At 47.8% G+C, this 14266-nt stretch overlaps 2 protein-coding genes across 4 annotated transcripts in view; one reads left to right on the forward strand and one right to left on the reverse strand.

Annotated features, from left to right (window-relative positions):
* Window positions 1-14266, forward strand: part of LOC308466117 (low-density lipoprotein receptor-related protein 2-like) — an 89040-nt gene that overhangs the window by 34123 nt on the left and 40651 nt on the right. The window contains exons 25-30 of one of the 2 annotated variants that reach the window (XM_080986656.1): window positions 499-627; window positions 1600-1707; window positions 2675-2908; window positions 4263-4782; window positions 5494-5608; window positions 5987-6063. In XM_080986656.1, the coding sequence (XP_080842782.1) occupies window positions 499-627; window positions 1600-1707; window positions 2675-2908; window positions 4263-4782; window positions 5494-5608; window positions 5987-6031 (1151 nt within the window). In that variant the 3' untranslated portion in view covers window positions 6032-6063. Of the gene's footprint in view, window positions 1-498; window positions 628-1599; window positions 1708-2674; window positions 2909-4262; window positions 4783-5493; window positions 5609-5986; window positions 6064-14266 lie in introns of those variants that run through there. The other variant, XR_013980675.1, reaches the window with a different exon arrangement.
* Window positions 9595-13224, reverse strand: CLDN23 (claudin 23). 2 transcript variants are annotated; one of them, XM_080987015.1, is made up of 2 exons: window positions 12999-13224; window positions 9595-11017 (listed from the first exon to the last, which is right to left on the reverse strand). In XM_080987015.1, exon 2 carries the CDS (start codon window positions 11014-11016, stop codon window positions 10246-10248), a length of 771 nt encoding a protein of 256 aa, XP_080843141.1. In that variant the 5' UTR covers window position 11017; window positions 12999-13224; the 3' UTR covers window positions 9595-10245. The 2 variants fall into 2 exon arrangements, with proteins under 2 accessions (XP_080843141.1, XP_080843142.1); XM_080987016.1 differs by lacking the exon at window positions 12999-13224 and adding an exon at window positions 12935-12973.

Below are 14266 nucleotides of genomic sequence, written 5' to 3' on the forward strand. Positions count from 1 at the left end.
TATAATTATTTGGGCACAGCTAGCCTCCATAGGGGCATGTTGAAAGGCTTGGCCAGCTTCCTGGACTGGCTGAACCACTAGCTAACTACTAAAATAACCCATCTTGGGATCTGGAAATGGATTCTTTGTTAACTTTATTGCATTTATTTTTATTTATTATAATGGGCTGGCTTTCAAATCCACTTAGGATATGGTGTCAATGTTTAAGCTGTAGCTGTATCCTGCAGAGAAGCAAAAGTCCAAGGTAGGCATGGCCAGCAAGATCTAATCAATGTGTTGGCGACTTTCTGCTAGGAATGCCTTCAAGACGAAATATTTCAAGATCATGCAACGTTTAGAGAATGGAAGTCAGCGAGTGAGATGCTTCTCTGCAGATGCCAGTCCTTAATGTAATGTGGGTTGAAGCTCAATGATATTTTTGCTCCCAAGAAACAACAGGAGGTAGTTCCCATGCATATTCCTCTTACACAGCTCAGCCTCTAACTTCCTTTCTTCCAGCAAAAGGCACTGTGGAAAGCATTCGGATGGATGGCACTCAGCACAGGCTGATTCGTTCTGGGCTGCGTGGCCTTACACTCTTCACAGCCGGGGAGGGAATAATGGTCTGGACAACAACGGCACGCAATGGTAAGCAGGCTCCAACAAATGCAGAACTCCAGCAAAACATTATATTTAAATAAAGTGTGAGTCGATGCAGGGACGTAGCATGGGTTGCTGGTCTCCGGGGTGGGGCAAGTGTTGTGCCCCTCTGGTGGACTGCGCAATGGTCAGTCCCTTTGCTGGCCAGCGTCTAATCAAGGGAATCTCTCCTTGCGAACTAGTCCCAACCAGGGAGCAGAGATAAGGCAGACAAAATGTGAAGCTGAGGGCACCACCGTGTCCCCTCATGCTACCTATCATTGCAGCAAGGCACTCTGAGCAATGCTCCAGCAGTGCTTTCCTACCTTCCTCTTCCTCCCTCCCTCTCGGCCAGCCCAGTGGTGGGGCACACGGAGGTCATTTCGCTGGCCACAAGGAGGAAGAGGTACTGCCGGTGCCCCAGCCCCAAAGGCTAGGCCTGGGCGCAGCTTGTCTCCCCACAGCTACAGCCTCGATGAGGGTGCCTGTCATGGGGGGCGCCTGGTTGTGCCCCCTCAGAAATGTGCGCCCAGAGCCACGGCCCCCTGTCCCCCCATTCTTACGCCACTGGGTAGATGTGGCAGATGGTAGCACATGGCGATGCTTGATCACCTGCCTGGACTTGAGAAGTCCATGGCATGCCAACAAAATTAAGTGGGGCAGATGCCAAGGAACTGCTCCTAGCTAGAAGTCTTAAATGATCAGCATTCTAGGGGGTTCAGATGAGTGTTTAGCATTATTCCTAAGCTTATGGGACACATTCAGCTGGTATTCTTTGGGAGCCTTGATGCGGTGCACTGTGCATGAAGATAACTTACCTAATTAGCTCAGAAATAAACAGATTCTAGCTAGTTGAGAATTGGGGTGGGAAATTCTAATGCCATATAGTTTCACACACACACACACACACCCCAGTAATGCCCTAGGTCACTGTAAGGAATGTGTCTCCAATTTTTCCCCTCTTATTTCATGCCTTAATAGGTGCAACGAAGGTGTGGCACAGCAGACTGGATGATTCGGAAAACTGGTGGTTTAAAGAAGAGCAGAAACTTGTGGATATAAAGATCTACAGCAAACTCAACCAACAAGGTAAAACATTTTTAAAGTTTTAAAGGGGTGACCAGGGTCTCTTCTGAGCAGTTACTTGGTCAACCGGGGCTATAACTCAAAATGGTGGCTTCTTAAGCTAACACAAAAATAGGGGCACCAGTTCTTCCTTACTTGAATGTGTCAAGCTGCTTGCCTTCTGGAAGAACTCCCGATATCTTTAAGGCTTGCTCTAGATTGCTTAAACTGGGGACCAGGTAACAGAAGGGTTCAACACAGGTTTATTTTAGAAAAACTAACCTATAAACCCACACGGGGACAAATAGAAGAAGACGCCTTCACCCCGGTTTGGTTCCCATTTATCACATACATAGCCCAACAAGACAACATCAAGAATCCCCTGAGAGCATATGACTCAATCTGGCTAACCTGATTCAAAAATACACACTCACACCCTGCTCACACACAAAAACAGTTCTCACTACAGCCAACCAAACACAACCAACCACACCCTAAGCCACTTGCAACCTCTCTCACCACCAAGGAAATACAACAAGTGAATAGTAAGAGAACCCATACAAATAACGCTAACGCCCCACCACTAAGTAGAATAATAGAAGCATAACCAGCCCACCCCACCCCATCCACCACTCCCCCTCTTCCCCCCTTTTCCCCCTCCTCCTCCTCCTCCTCCTCCTTCTTCCTAATTGTTTAAACCAATCCATAAACCAAGAACTCATACATTGACCACTATGAAACATATGTTGCAGATATTTTCCCACATTTGTTATGCTATTTTTGTGATCTACATATGACATGAGAAAACTTGGTATACTCTTATTTGTATAAAATTCTTCTTGTTTATACCCCCCCCCCAAAAAAAACCCAACCACGGGTTTATTGCACCAGCAACCAAGCTGACAGGAGGGTGCTTCCTTTTAACACACCACATTTTGCAGAGTAGCAGGGAAGCCAAAGCGGTTAAAAATCTTTCTCTTGCTACTTCTAGGTCACAACGGCTGTTCGGAAAAGAATGGTGGATGCAGCCACATTTGCTTGCCAATTCCGCAAGGGAGAAGTTGCAGGTGCACCGCCGGGTACGTTCTAGAGGATGGTACTAGATGCACCAAACCACTATGCTCGGAGCCGCTCCAAGCCTGCAAGGATAACAGCAAATGTATTGCAAAAGAGCAAGTTTGTGATGGCAGCATTGATTGCTCTGATGGATCAGACGAGAGAGACTGTGAGTAACCCAACTGAGAAACTGCATGTGTTGTGTTGTGTTGTTGTGAGTAAGTGGATCCTTGGAGAATTCTCCTTTGCTAAATGGCCCTCAAAAATGCCTGAACTCCTAATGGTTGGACAGCTAGATTCATTAAGATCTAGCTGCTGCCTTACCAGAAAATCATAGAACCCAACAACTACTGCTTTAAATGTAATGAAATACTGTTCTTTCCTAGTAAGGTAAAGGTAAATGATCCCTGGACAGTTAGGTCCGGTCAAAGGCAACTATGGGGTGTGGCGCTCATCTCGCTTCAGGCCGAGGGAGCCGGCATTTGTCCACAGACAGCTTTCTGGGTCCTGTGGCCAGCTGTGGTCTAAACCACTGAGCCTCTTGGGCTTGCTGGTCAGAAGGTCGGCAGTTCGAATCTGCACAACGGGGGTGAGCTCCTCTTGCTTTGCTAGTACAGAAAAGTTGCACCATAGCCCATGAGGCTATCCAAGGCACAATTATAGCTAACATAAGGTAAAGGTAAAGGGACCCCTGACCATTAGGTCCAGTCGTGACCGACTCTGGGGTTGCGACGCTCATCTCGCTTTACTGGCCAAGGGAGCCAGCGTACAGCTTCCAGGTCATGTGGCCAGCATGACTAAGCCGCTTCTGGTGAACCAGAGCATCGCACGGAAACGCCGTTTACCTTCCCTCCAGAGCAGTACCTATTTATCTACTTGCACTTTGACGTGCTTTCAAACTGCTAGGTTGGCAGGAGCAGGGACCGAGCAACGGGAGCTCACCCCGTCACGGGGATTCGAACCGCCAACCTTCTGATCGGCAAGTCCTAGGCTCTGTGGTTTAACCCACAGCGCCACCCGTGTCCCGTAGCTAACATAAGATTATGCAAAACATAAGGGAAATCCAAGCTACATACTTAAAACTAGTTTGCCATGCTGTCTTCCAATGGGGGCTTCTAGGAATTATTCTGTGAGCAGGAGGTAGGAAGTGCTTCATATTCTCAACGCTTTACTAAAAATGCATTTTCAGTATTCAATCGGGGAAGCAATGATGGTGCTATTTGTAGAATGGGTAGATTCTAGACTGGAATATACCCACAACCAAACTGTTGGCCAAAGCAGCTAAGTTGGTCAACAGATAATTCAAACAATTTAAGACAAACCTTTGAGAATCTGTGTTTTATGACTTTGCTAGAAAAGGAAAGGTGAGCTACCTCCTTAATCAAGTACATAGCATAACCTCTGAAAGTAAGCTTTGCAGGCAGTTACATTTTCTATCCTTAAACCATCAGATCAGTCATATGGTCCTAGGCTGATCTTGCTGTGTCCCAAAAGCAATGTGTTGATGGCTTTTCTGCCGGCAGGCAACAACACTCCGAAGAAGAAACCCCAGCCCACACACCGACCTTCCACACTGCTGCAAACAAAACCCTTTCTTGTTAAGAAAAACACAGAGGCACCCACCAAAACCATCACCAAGAAGCCTACGGATGGAACTGCACATGTACGGCCAGAAGTAAAAAAATACACAAGAAGGAGTACTACTGCAACAGCAGCATGGGCACTCGAGCCAAGCAGAAGCCAGAAGTCTACATTACCTCCCAAAAAGAAATGGAAAGAATCTTCTCTGGTGCAGGGAATCGTGAAAAGTGGCCTGGAGTCTCAGCCTTGCAGCAGGGAGACCTGTAACAGGAGAGGGGACTGCACTATGGAGGGCGATACAGTGAAATGCATCTGCACATTGGGCTATAGTGGAGACTACTGTGAAGAGGAGGAGGCGAAGTCTAGGGCGGGTCTCGTTCTGGGCATCATTTCCATCCTACTAATGGCCATGGCAGCAGCAGGGACCTTTGTCTACTTCAGGAAACAAAGAACGCGGCAAAGGTAAGGCTATTTGCCGTTCTCTACGCAGGTGGCGCTGTGGGTTAAACCACAGAGCCTAGGACTTGCTGATCAGAAGGTCGGCGGTCATGACCAACTCTGGGGTTGCAGCGCTCATCTCGCTTTATTGACCGAGGGAGCTGGCGTACAGCTTATCCAGGTCATGTGGCCAGCATGACTAAGCCGCTTCTGGCGAACCAGAGCAGCACACGGGAACACCGTTTACCTTCCCGCCGGAGCGGTACCTATTTATCTACTTGCACTTTGACGTGCTTTCGAACTGCTAGGTTGGCAGGAGCAGGGACCGAGCAACGGGAGCTGACCCTGTCGTGGGGATTCGAACCGCCGACCTTCTGATCGGCAAGTCCTAGGCTCTGTGGTTTAACCCACAGCGCCACCTGCGTCCCTGATGCTCACTTTGGCCGAGCCCAAAATATGGGCAGCAGTAATTTGCTTCTGCAGACACAGCCTGCTTTGTTTCTAAATTTGAATGGCTTGCTTGTGCCTGTTGCAGTCCTGTTCGCAGAATCATGAAAGATTCTGGCACGCATGTGCTACAACTGTAATTTGCATTAATGCATGTAGTTTGGGTTCCAGATTGGTGGTGCAGGTGGTTCTACAAGATCACTGTGCCTCTTAACAGCTTAGCACAAGGGTTCCAGCCTAGGATTTGCATCACAGTCAATACATGTGTCTTATCTCCTCCTCCCACAGGACTTCAAGTGTATCATCAACTGGACCGCTGGCCAGCTACCAGAAGGACAGCGACAAAGAAGACAATTTCGTTGAAGATGAAACCTGTATCAATGCAGCTTATGATCCCGAGCAGGTGAGGGCTTCTTAAGATTCCTGTCCTAAGCTTCCAGTTCCGAGCACTGGTATATGCTTCCTGTGTTCTTGGAACAAGTGTTGTTCCTACTTTGGGATTTTAAACCTGGCCTGGCTATTGCGAAAGGCAAAGCCAGCAGCAGGGTCAGAAAAACCTCACTGCCTAAAGGAGCTGCGCTTGTGGGTGGTTAAGATGCTGGCAGGACAGAGGGAGGGACGTTGGCTGAAATAAGCGCACCCCCTACTTGGCAAAGCTTCGAGCAATCTGTCTGCAGTTCTTCCTTGCCTGAATAACTTAACTGCTTGTAATACCACTGCTTTTGAAAGTCCAGGTGAAAATGCTGAGGGTCCTAAAATGTGGCTTTACAATCCTCTGCAGGAATTGTCGACTCCAATGAAGACAGGCATGGGCACAGACTCGTAAAGCAAACAAATAAATGATTCATAGTAGATAAACGTCTTGTAATCTCTTTCCCCCCCCAAAATGCATCACCCGGATGATAGTGGGGATATGCTATGTCTGTTTCCACGCTGGGCATTTTCTGTGGGATATTTGCACTTTATTCTGGGCATTTGCATGATGTCATGGTCAATAGTCTGGGTTTTGCAGGAGGGAGACAAGCACACACCAGGAATTTTAGCATTGTACAATTGAAGAGCTCTATCACCTTACCCCAAGGGACACAGGTGGCGCTGTGGGTTAAACCACAGAGCCTAGGACTTGCTGATCAGAAGGTCGGCAGTTCGAATCCCCGCGACGGGGTGAACTCCCGTTGCTCGGTCCCAGCTCCTGCCAACCTAGCAGTTCGAAAGCACGTCAAAGTGCAAGTAGATAAATAGGTACCGCTCTGGCGGGATGGTAAATGGTGTTTCCGTGTGTTGCTCTGGTTTGCCAGAAGCGGCTTAGTCATGCTGGCCACATGACCCAGAAGCTGTACGGCGGCTCCCTCAGTCAGTAAAGCGAGATGAGCGCCGCAACCCCAGAGTCAGTCACGACTGGACCTAATGGTCAGGGGTCCCTTTACCCTTTACCTTTATCACCTTAGCCCAGGGTTTCCCAAACTTGGGTCTCCAGTTGTGTTGGGACTACAGTCCCCATCATCCCTGACAGCTTGTCCTGCTAGCTAGGGATGATGGGAGTTGTAGTCTTAAAAAAAACAGTTGGGGACCCAAGTTTGGGGAAACCCTGCCTTAGCCCAACACATATGCTTTTAAAAATTTCTTGCTGACATTAGGAAAGTGACAGTGCATTGAAAATTCTGGAATTGGTTTTTTAAAAAAAACACAAATCGGGATGAATGTTCATGGTTGTAGAACCTGAGCACAAACAAAACTGACCAAATGGTCAATGAAGCTCAGATATAATCTAACCTCATAATTGCACAAGACTTGGGATGAAAGGGTTATCTGGAGGCATTCTGAGACGTCCCAAGTTTTCCTATTGAGCTTTCCATTTTTTTCAGAGCTCAGAAAAAAAAGCAGACTGCTTTTGACACAAAGGAACAGTTGCACAGTTTCCCCAGATGTAGGTGACCTGTCGCACAGCTCTTCTGTGGGTTTTGGCTGGTTATGGCTTATATAGATTGCTCCAGAAATCCCCCTTTCTATACTTCATCTCTTGTTAGTGTTAATTTCTACAATCGATGTAATCCTTCCCTTTTCACATGAGGACTGCCTTCATAGAAATTTATTCCTTCCCAATAAATTGTTGTCGGGTGGGGGGGGGGAATCACGTTTGGAAGTGCAGCAAGAGGAGGAGATATTTTCCCCTATGTTCCAGCCAAATTAAAATTGCCCCAATGAAAATTTGGGGAAGCGGGAGGGGGACTGCCCATTTCCCTAGGACAATATTTGAGTTCCAGAAGTCAAAGCAGAGATTCCACTTCACTTGCAACTAAAAACAGATCGGCAGTCTTTGGGAAGCACTGTTAAGCCAGCATTCTTCCTACTAGTTGGAGGGAAAGTACAAACAGTGAGTTAAATGCTTTTTTTCCAAATGCTTTAAAAACAAAACAGGGCATAGCCTGCTTCTTCCTTGTGAATGTATTATGCCTGCTGTGCAAATAGTGTATAAACTGGTAAAATATTAACAAATTGCATGGCAGTCACAGGAAAAAGGAGAAGGGGAGGAAAACAGGGATTCTTCTCACTTGCAGAAAATGAACTCTGAATAAATTAAGGCGATGCCTGCTCTAAGTCTCCAAACATGCACCTACAATTCCTGCTAGCTAGGCATGATGAGAGTTGTAGTCCAAAAACAGCTGGAGACCCGAGATTAGGAAACGCGGACCTAAAGGCAACAGCAGGTCTGCTTCTAAAATCGTTGCCATCTGTTGTTGAAGCACCTACAAAACTTCTGTAAATTCAGAACTGTCCCTGGAAAATAGAGACACTTGGAAGGTCTGTTAATATATAACTAAGAGCCTTATATACTAATATAATATATGTAATACCTTGAACTTGGATGGTAGGAAATAGGTCACCAGTGTAGAGATGTTGTATACTGACTGGGCCTCATTCTGCTCCAGTTGCAGTTTCCCGATCTAGTGTAAGGGAAGCTCCCCATAACATACATTGCAGTAATCCAGCCTTGAAATGCTCCAGTGCCTGAGCTAATGTAATCAAGCTCTTCTGGTTCATAGAATAGAATAGAATCATAGAGTTGGAAGAGACCACAAGGGCCATCAAGTCCAACCCCCTGCCAAGCAGGAAACACCATCAGAGCACTCCTGACATATGGTTGTCAAGCCTCTGCTTAAAGACCTCCAAAGAAGGAGACTCCACCACACTCCTTGGCAGCAAATTCCACTGTCGAACAGCTCTTACTGTCAGGAAGTTCTTCCTAATGTTTAGGTGGAATCGTCTTTCTTGTAGTTTGGATCCATTGCTCCGTGTCCGCTTCTCTGGAGCACCAGAAAACAACCTTTCTCCCTCCTCTATGTGACATCCTTTTATATATTTGAAGATGGCTATCATATCACCCCTTAACCTCCTCTTCTCCAGGCTAAACATGCCCAGCTCCCTTAGCCGTTCCTCATAAGGCATCGTTTCAGGAACAGCTTTCTGTAACAGAATTCTCAATACCACGCTTGATGAAGATTTCCTTGATTTTTTGGGGGGAGGGGGTGTGGCAATTAACATGTGTACTCTAAAAGATGAAAAGGTAAAGGACCCCTGGGTGGTTAAGTCCAGTCAAAGGCTACTATGGGGTTGCTGTGCTCATCTCGCTTTCTGGCCAAGGGAGCCGGCGTTTGTCCACAGACAGCTTTCCGGGTCATGTGGCCAGCATGACTAAACCGCTTCTGGCGCAACGGGACATTGTGACGGAAACCAGAGCGCACGGAAACACCATTTACCTTCCCGCCGGAGCGGTACCTATTTATCTACTTGCACTGGTGTGCTTTCGAACTGCTAGGTTGGCACGAGCTGGGAAAGAGCAACGGGAGCTCACCCCGTCGCGGGGTTTTGAACCACCAACCTTCTGATCGGCAAGCCCAAGAGGCTCAGTGGTTTAGACCACAGTGCCACCCACATCTCTAATACACTCTAAGACACATAGCTCAGATGTGCTAAACCACCATGCATTAACTCATTCCCCTATCATGCATTCCTAACATGTTTTCTCTCTCCTAGGGAAACATTCCACATACTCCAACCAAATACCTGTTGCTTATTCTGACAGGTGGTCGTTTTAAGAAAATGAGTGCATGTAGAAAGGAAGGACTTGGGCTATTTACACACTATGAATTTAAAGCACATTCCCCACCCACTCAAAGAATCCTGGGAATTGTACTTTATCCCTCACAGAATTACAATTATCGGCACCCTTAAGTTAGTTCCCAGCATTATTTGGTGGAGGGGCGGGGGCGGGTAAAGAGATGCTTTAAATATGCTGCGAATCAAGCGATCCTTTTGAAGTAAACACTTGAGGGGTAAGGTGCGTTTTCCGAAGGCAAGATTCAGCTAGTGACGCCGTATAAATCACCATACAAAATGTAACTTTTATTCCGTGCATATTGCATTTTTATGTATCCATCTGTAAATAGGAAAACAAGGCATCTCTTTGAGAGTACAGTCAAACCCTGAGGGATGATAGATTCCTGGTCTCTTACCAATTTAGTAAACAGAAGGTGGTGGTGCAGGGGGATGAAAGCAGATCTGTTGCTGCAGAGGAGCCCTGTCCCCACTCCAAGATATTCCAGGCCCCTGAATTTTCAGCTTTCACCCAGTGTGCAAAAAATATCTTGTCCATTTGCTTAACAAAGCTCTGGGTCACTCTTCAAGTAAATGTGTGCAAAAGCAATAAAGCAATTATGGTTGCTGCCCTGCAAGCCCCTCCCCATCCCTGAAATTGCACAGTGAAGAGGACCGCTCAAACTCCCTATCGCTTCCTCATGCAAGAGTGATTTAATTACTGTCTTAATATAATGTTTAACCTGAGAGAAAGCGAAAAGAAAAGCGTAGAACCAGAATCTGTAGCAGTTTAGGGCTATGGCACCTGCTGGATTCACGAGCGAAAGAGGTAGGAAAAGGTCTTTGCCGGAATTAAATTTGTAGACAAACTTTCCGCACTGGGTATCTTTGTTGTCCAAGCAGAGTTCCAGAAGGAATCTTTCTGCAGCTTGTTCCTTGCAAGGGCTATAAATCAGAATCGCAGGGAAACCTGCTCCAGTTACTGGGGTGTTCACTTTCCAGTACGTCCTGGGGGTTGGTGTAAGACCTGGGGGTTGGAGTCCTGTAATAGTCCATTTGGAGCTCTGTGTTGCCAAAGGAGGGAGGAATGGCAGCCGTGGTCGCTGGGACCCTCTGACTGCTGGGTGGGTAGCTGTAATCCATCGCTGCTTTCTTCAGCTTGCGCTCCTTGCAGCACTGAGCAAAGCTGAGCGAAAGGGAGAAGCCCCCAATTATCTCCAGGCAGCTCCCTAAGTAGCCTAGCACCAGGCAGTAACCCACCGCTAGGCTACTGCCGGCCGTGATGGGAAGGTTTTGGATGTCGTTATTGTACCAGGAGACGGCGATCAGGCTAAGCAGCCCGGAAACAAAGAGCAGCAGGCCGCCTAGCCCAGCCAGCAAGTACTGGGGCGTATCCTGCCAGCAGCGAACGCCCAGCGAAGCCACAACCAACCCCAGGACCGTGACGGCCACAGAGGATGGCATCAGCCCTTTGGCGACTTGCACAGTCTGGTGGGAGAAGTACCCCAGCGTGTCCTTGATGTTGCACTGAGTCTTCTGGGTGCCTTGAAACTCGTTGCAGATGTCCCAGATGCCTTGGTGCTGGATCATGTCGTAGGCTTGGTCAGGGATACGGCTTAAATCCCTCCAGGCAGGAGCCAGAGTGCTGGTCAGGTTCAGGACGAGGCCGCAGGGGCCCAGGACGATGCCCACGATCATGGCGGTCGGCGTCCGCATTCTGTGCCAGGCGACAGACAGACAGACAAGCTGTTATGGGTACAGACAGGTGACTGAAAAACCACTTGCCCTCAGGAAACAACCTTGGTTTACTTGCTCAGGTCCTTATATACCTGCTGTGGGATTGCTCCATCCCAAGAAGAAAGCTAGTTTACGTTCTGCTTGGCTGTGTGGTGCCAGCCAGGCATCATATACCGTATTTTTTGCTCTATAAAAGGTAAAGGTACCCCTGCCCGTACGGGCCAGTCTTGACAGACTCTAGGGTTGTGCGCCAATCTCACTCAAGAGGCCGGGGGCCAGCGCTGTCCGCAGACACTTCCGGGTCACGTGGCCAGCGTGACAAGCTGCATCTGGCGAGCCAGCGCAGCACACGGAAACGCCGTTTACCTTCCCGCCAGTAAGCGGTCCCTATTTATCTACTTGCACCCGGGGGTGCTTTCGAACTGCTAGGTTGCTCTATAAGACTCACTTTTTCCCTCCTAAAAAGTAAGGGGAAATGTGTGTGCGTCTTATGGAGCGAATGCAGGCTGCACAGCTATCCCAGAAGCCAGAACAGCAAAAGGGATTGCTGCTTTCACTGTGTAGCGATCCCTCTTGCTGTTCTGGCTTCTGAGATTCAGAATATTTTTTTTCTTGTTTTCCTCCTCCAAAAACTAGGTGCGTCTTGTGGTCTGGTGCGTCTTATAGAGTGAAAAATACGGTATTTTACGCCGCACAAAGTCTGCTGCAGAACACATCTACAGCCGTATAATAATAATAATAATAATAATAATAATAATAATAATAATAATAATATATTGTTTTTACCCCGCCCATCTGGCTGGGTTTCCCCAGCCACTCTGGGTGGCTCCCAACAGAATATAAAAAATACGATAAAACATCAAACATTAAGAACTTTCCTAAACAGGGCAGCCTTCAGATGTCTTCTAAAAGTCGGATAATTGTTTTTTTCCTTCACATCTGATGGGAGGGTGGGCGCCACTACCAAGAAGGCCCTCTGCCTGGAACCTCATTTCTCACCGTGAGGGAACCGCCAGAAGGCCCTCGGCACTGGACCTCAGTGTCTAGGCTGAACGATGGGGGTAGAGACACTCCTTCAGGTATACTGGGCCGAGGCCATTTAGGGCTTTAAAGGTCAGCACCAACACTTTGAATTGTGCTCGGAAACGTACTGGGAGCCAATGCCTTTCAGGACCGGTGTCATTTATATGGTCCCAGCAGCCACTCCCAGTAACCAGTCTAACTGTTGCATTCTGGATTAGCTGTAGTTTCTGGGTCACCTTCAAAGGTAGCCCCACACAGAATGCATTGCGGTAGTCCAAGCAGGAGATAACCAGAGCATGCACCACTCTGGCAAGACAGTCTGCGGGCAGGTAGGGTCTCATCCTGCGTACCAGGTGGAGCTGGTAGACAGCTGCCCAGGACACAGAATAAAGAGAAGATTCACAGCAGGAGAGTAGTTACATTTGGGGAAGATCCGACTAAGCTTGCAAGGAAACCCATGAAGAGCACAGCTGGAGAAGCTGCGGCCCAGATCAGGAGAGGCAGAAGTCCCAAGGGACCTGCTGTTCCAAGAGCTGTTTTCTAGCCCAGGATTCCAGTGTTTTAAAGGAACATCCTGTCCTTTAAAAAATAACTTCAAACCTTGAAGAAGACCTTTCCTGCCTCGGCTAGAGGGAGTGGGCTTTTATCCCTCTGCTCAGGTCAGCCTCCAGAGGACCTCAAGTCCACGCCCTCACCTGGTCCTCCCTCCACTCAACCAGCAAATTATTAAACGCCTAAGCAGTGATACTGTTGTCATACAGCACTCAAAAAGGTCACAGGCAGTGGGAGACAATTCCTGGTTCGTGGGATCTATCCTTATTCCAGGTTTAAGCTGATGCCTTATGAGAACTGTCTCTCCCTTCCTCCACCCCACCTGCAAAAATCCTGTATTTAGCCCTGGCTTGGATACAGATATCAAGGGAGAAGCAGCTGTTTACCTGTCCTGCTGCAGACAACGCCTGCTGCAACTGTTGCTCGCTCTCTCCCTGCCGTGTGCCCGGTTAAAAGAAACTGGCTAGTATGACCGAAACTTCTGTGTGTACAGAGAAACCAGGCTAGCGCTGCAGCTGAGCTTGTTCTGGGTAGTATTTTATGGGGAAGAAAGGGAGGGGAGAGGAAACAGAAGTGGAACCACGGAATCAGGAAAGGGTTGCCGTTACAGGTGATGCCAAGTCAGTGACTTCAGGAAGGTGGGGCCGGCTCTCAGAGCACCTTTGGAGCCGCACCTGTTTCCGTATGATGATCGTGCTTAAGGATGAAGGCGGTGACTTTTATTGTCCTGAATAAAGGTTGGCTCTTATTGCTTAGGTAACAGCACACCAAAGCAATAAACACATACAAACTGACACTGCAGATCTTTTGAAAGGTGGTTCTAGGAACTGGATGGCAAAACACGGAGAGGCACAGATGAGGCTGTGTACACAGAGCAATCTGGATGCTCTTAATTAATTACCCTTGAGAGAAAGGGAGGGGGGAACGTGAAGTGCCCTGGGGCAGGACAAACACATTGAAAAGAGCTGCATAAACAACTCAGTGGCCATGTTAGATACCAAAGTCTTTTGTGCTTTGGTGTATGTAGTATAAAAATGTAGGATAAACACCGACAACTGGGAAACACTGGCCTGTGAGTGTTCCAGTTGGAGAACAGCCTTTACCAAAGGTGTCATGGACTTTGAAGACACCCAAACTCGGGACGAAAGGTAGAAACATGCTAAGAGGAAGGCACGCTTGGCAAACCCTCACCGTGATCAACTGCCGCCCGGAAACCTATGTCCCCACTGTGGAAGGATGTGTGGATCCAGAATTGGCCCCCACAGTCACTTACGGACTCACTGTTAAGAGCGTGTTCATGGAAGACAATCTTACACGTCTATGAGAGATTGCCAAAGAATAAGATTCCTTTAAGGTGCTTTAATTTCTTCATCCCACCAATTCATTTTCTCTCACAGGTTTTATTTGGTTTTCAGCTAGCCAATGTAGCTGTGCCTTTAAGAGCAGCTGGATCTGAAGTCAGTAGCAATAGCATTACTTGCTTCCTGTTTCTGCACATTCCTTGCCATTGCAGTCACAAGAACAGGCCAAGTTCTCCCCCCCCCCCAAGTGAGTGGGTAACTTTAGATGGCTGCAAACCTTTAGACAAGGCCCCTAACATGGTATCCGCAAGAAGTCTTCACCTGCAGAGTGCAATAGTCCTCTGGGTATATAA

Source organism: Podarcis pityusensis (genome assembly GCF_964106645.2).
Source record: "Podarcis pityusensis genome assembly, chromosome: 17".
NCBI lineage: Eukaryota > Metazoa > Chordata > Lepidosauria > Squamata > Lacertidae > Podarcis > Podarcis pityusensis.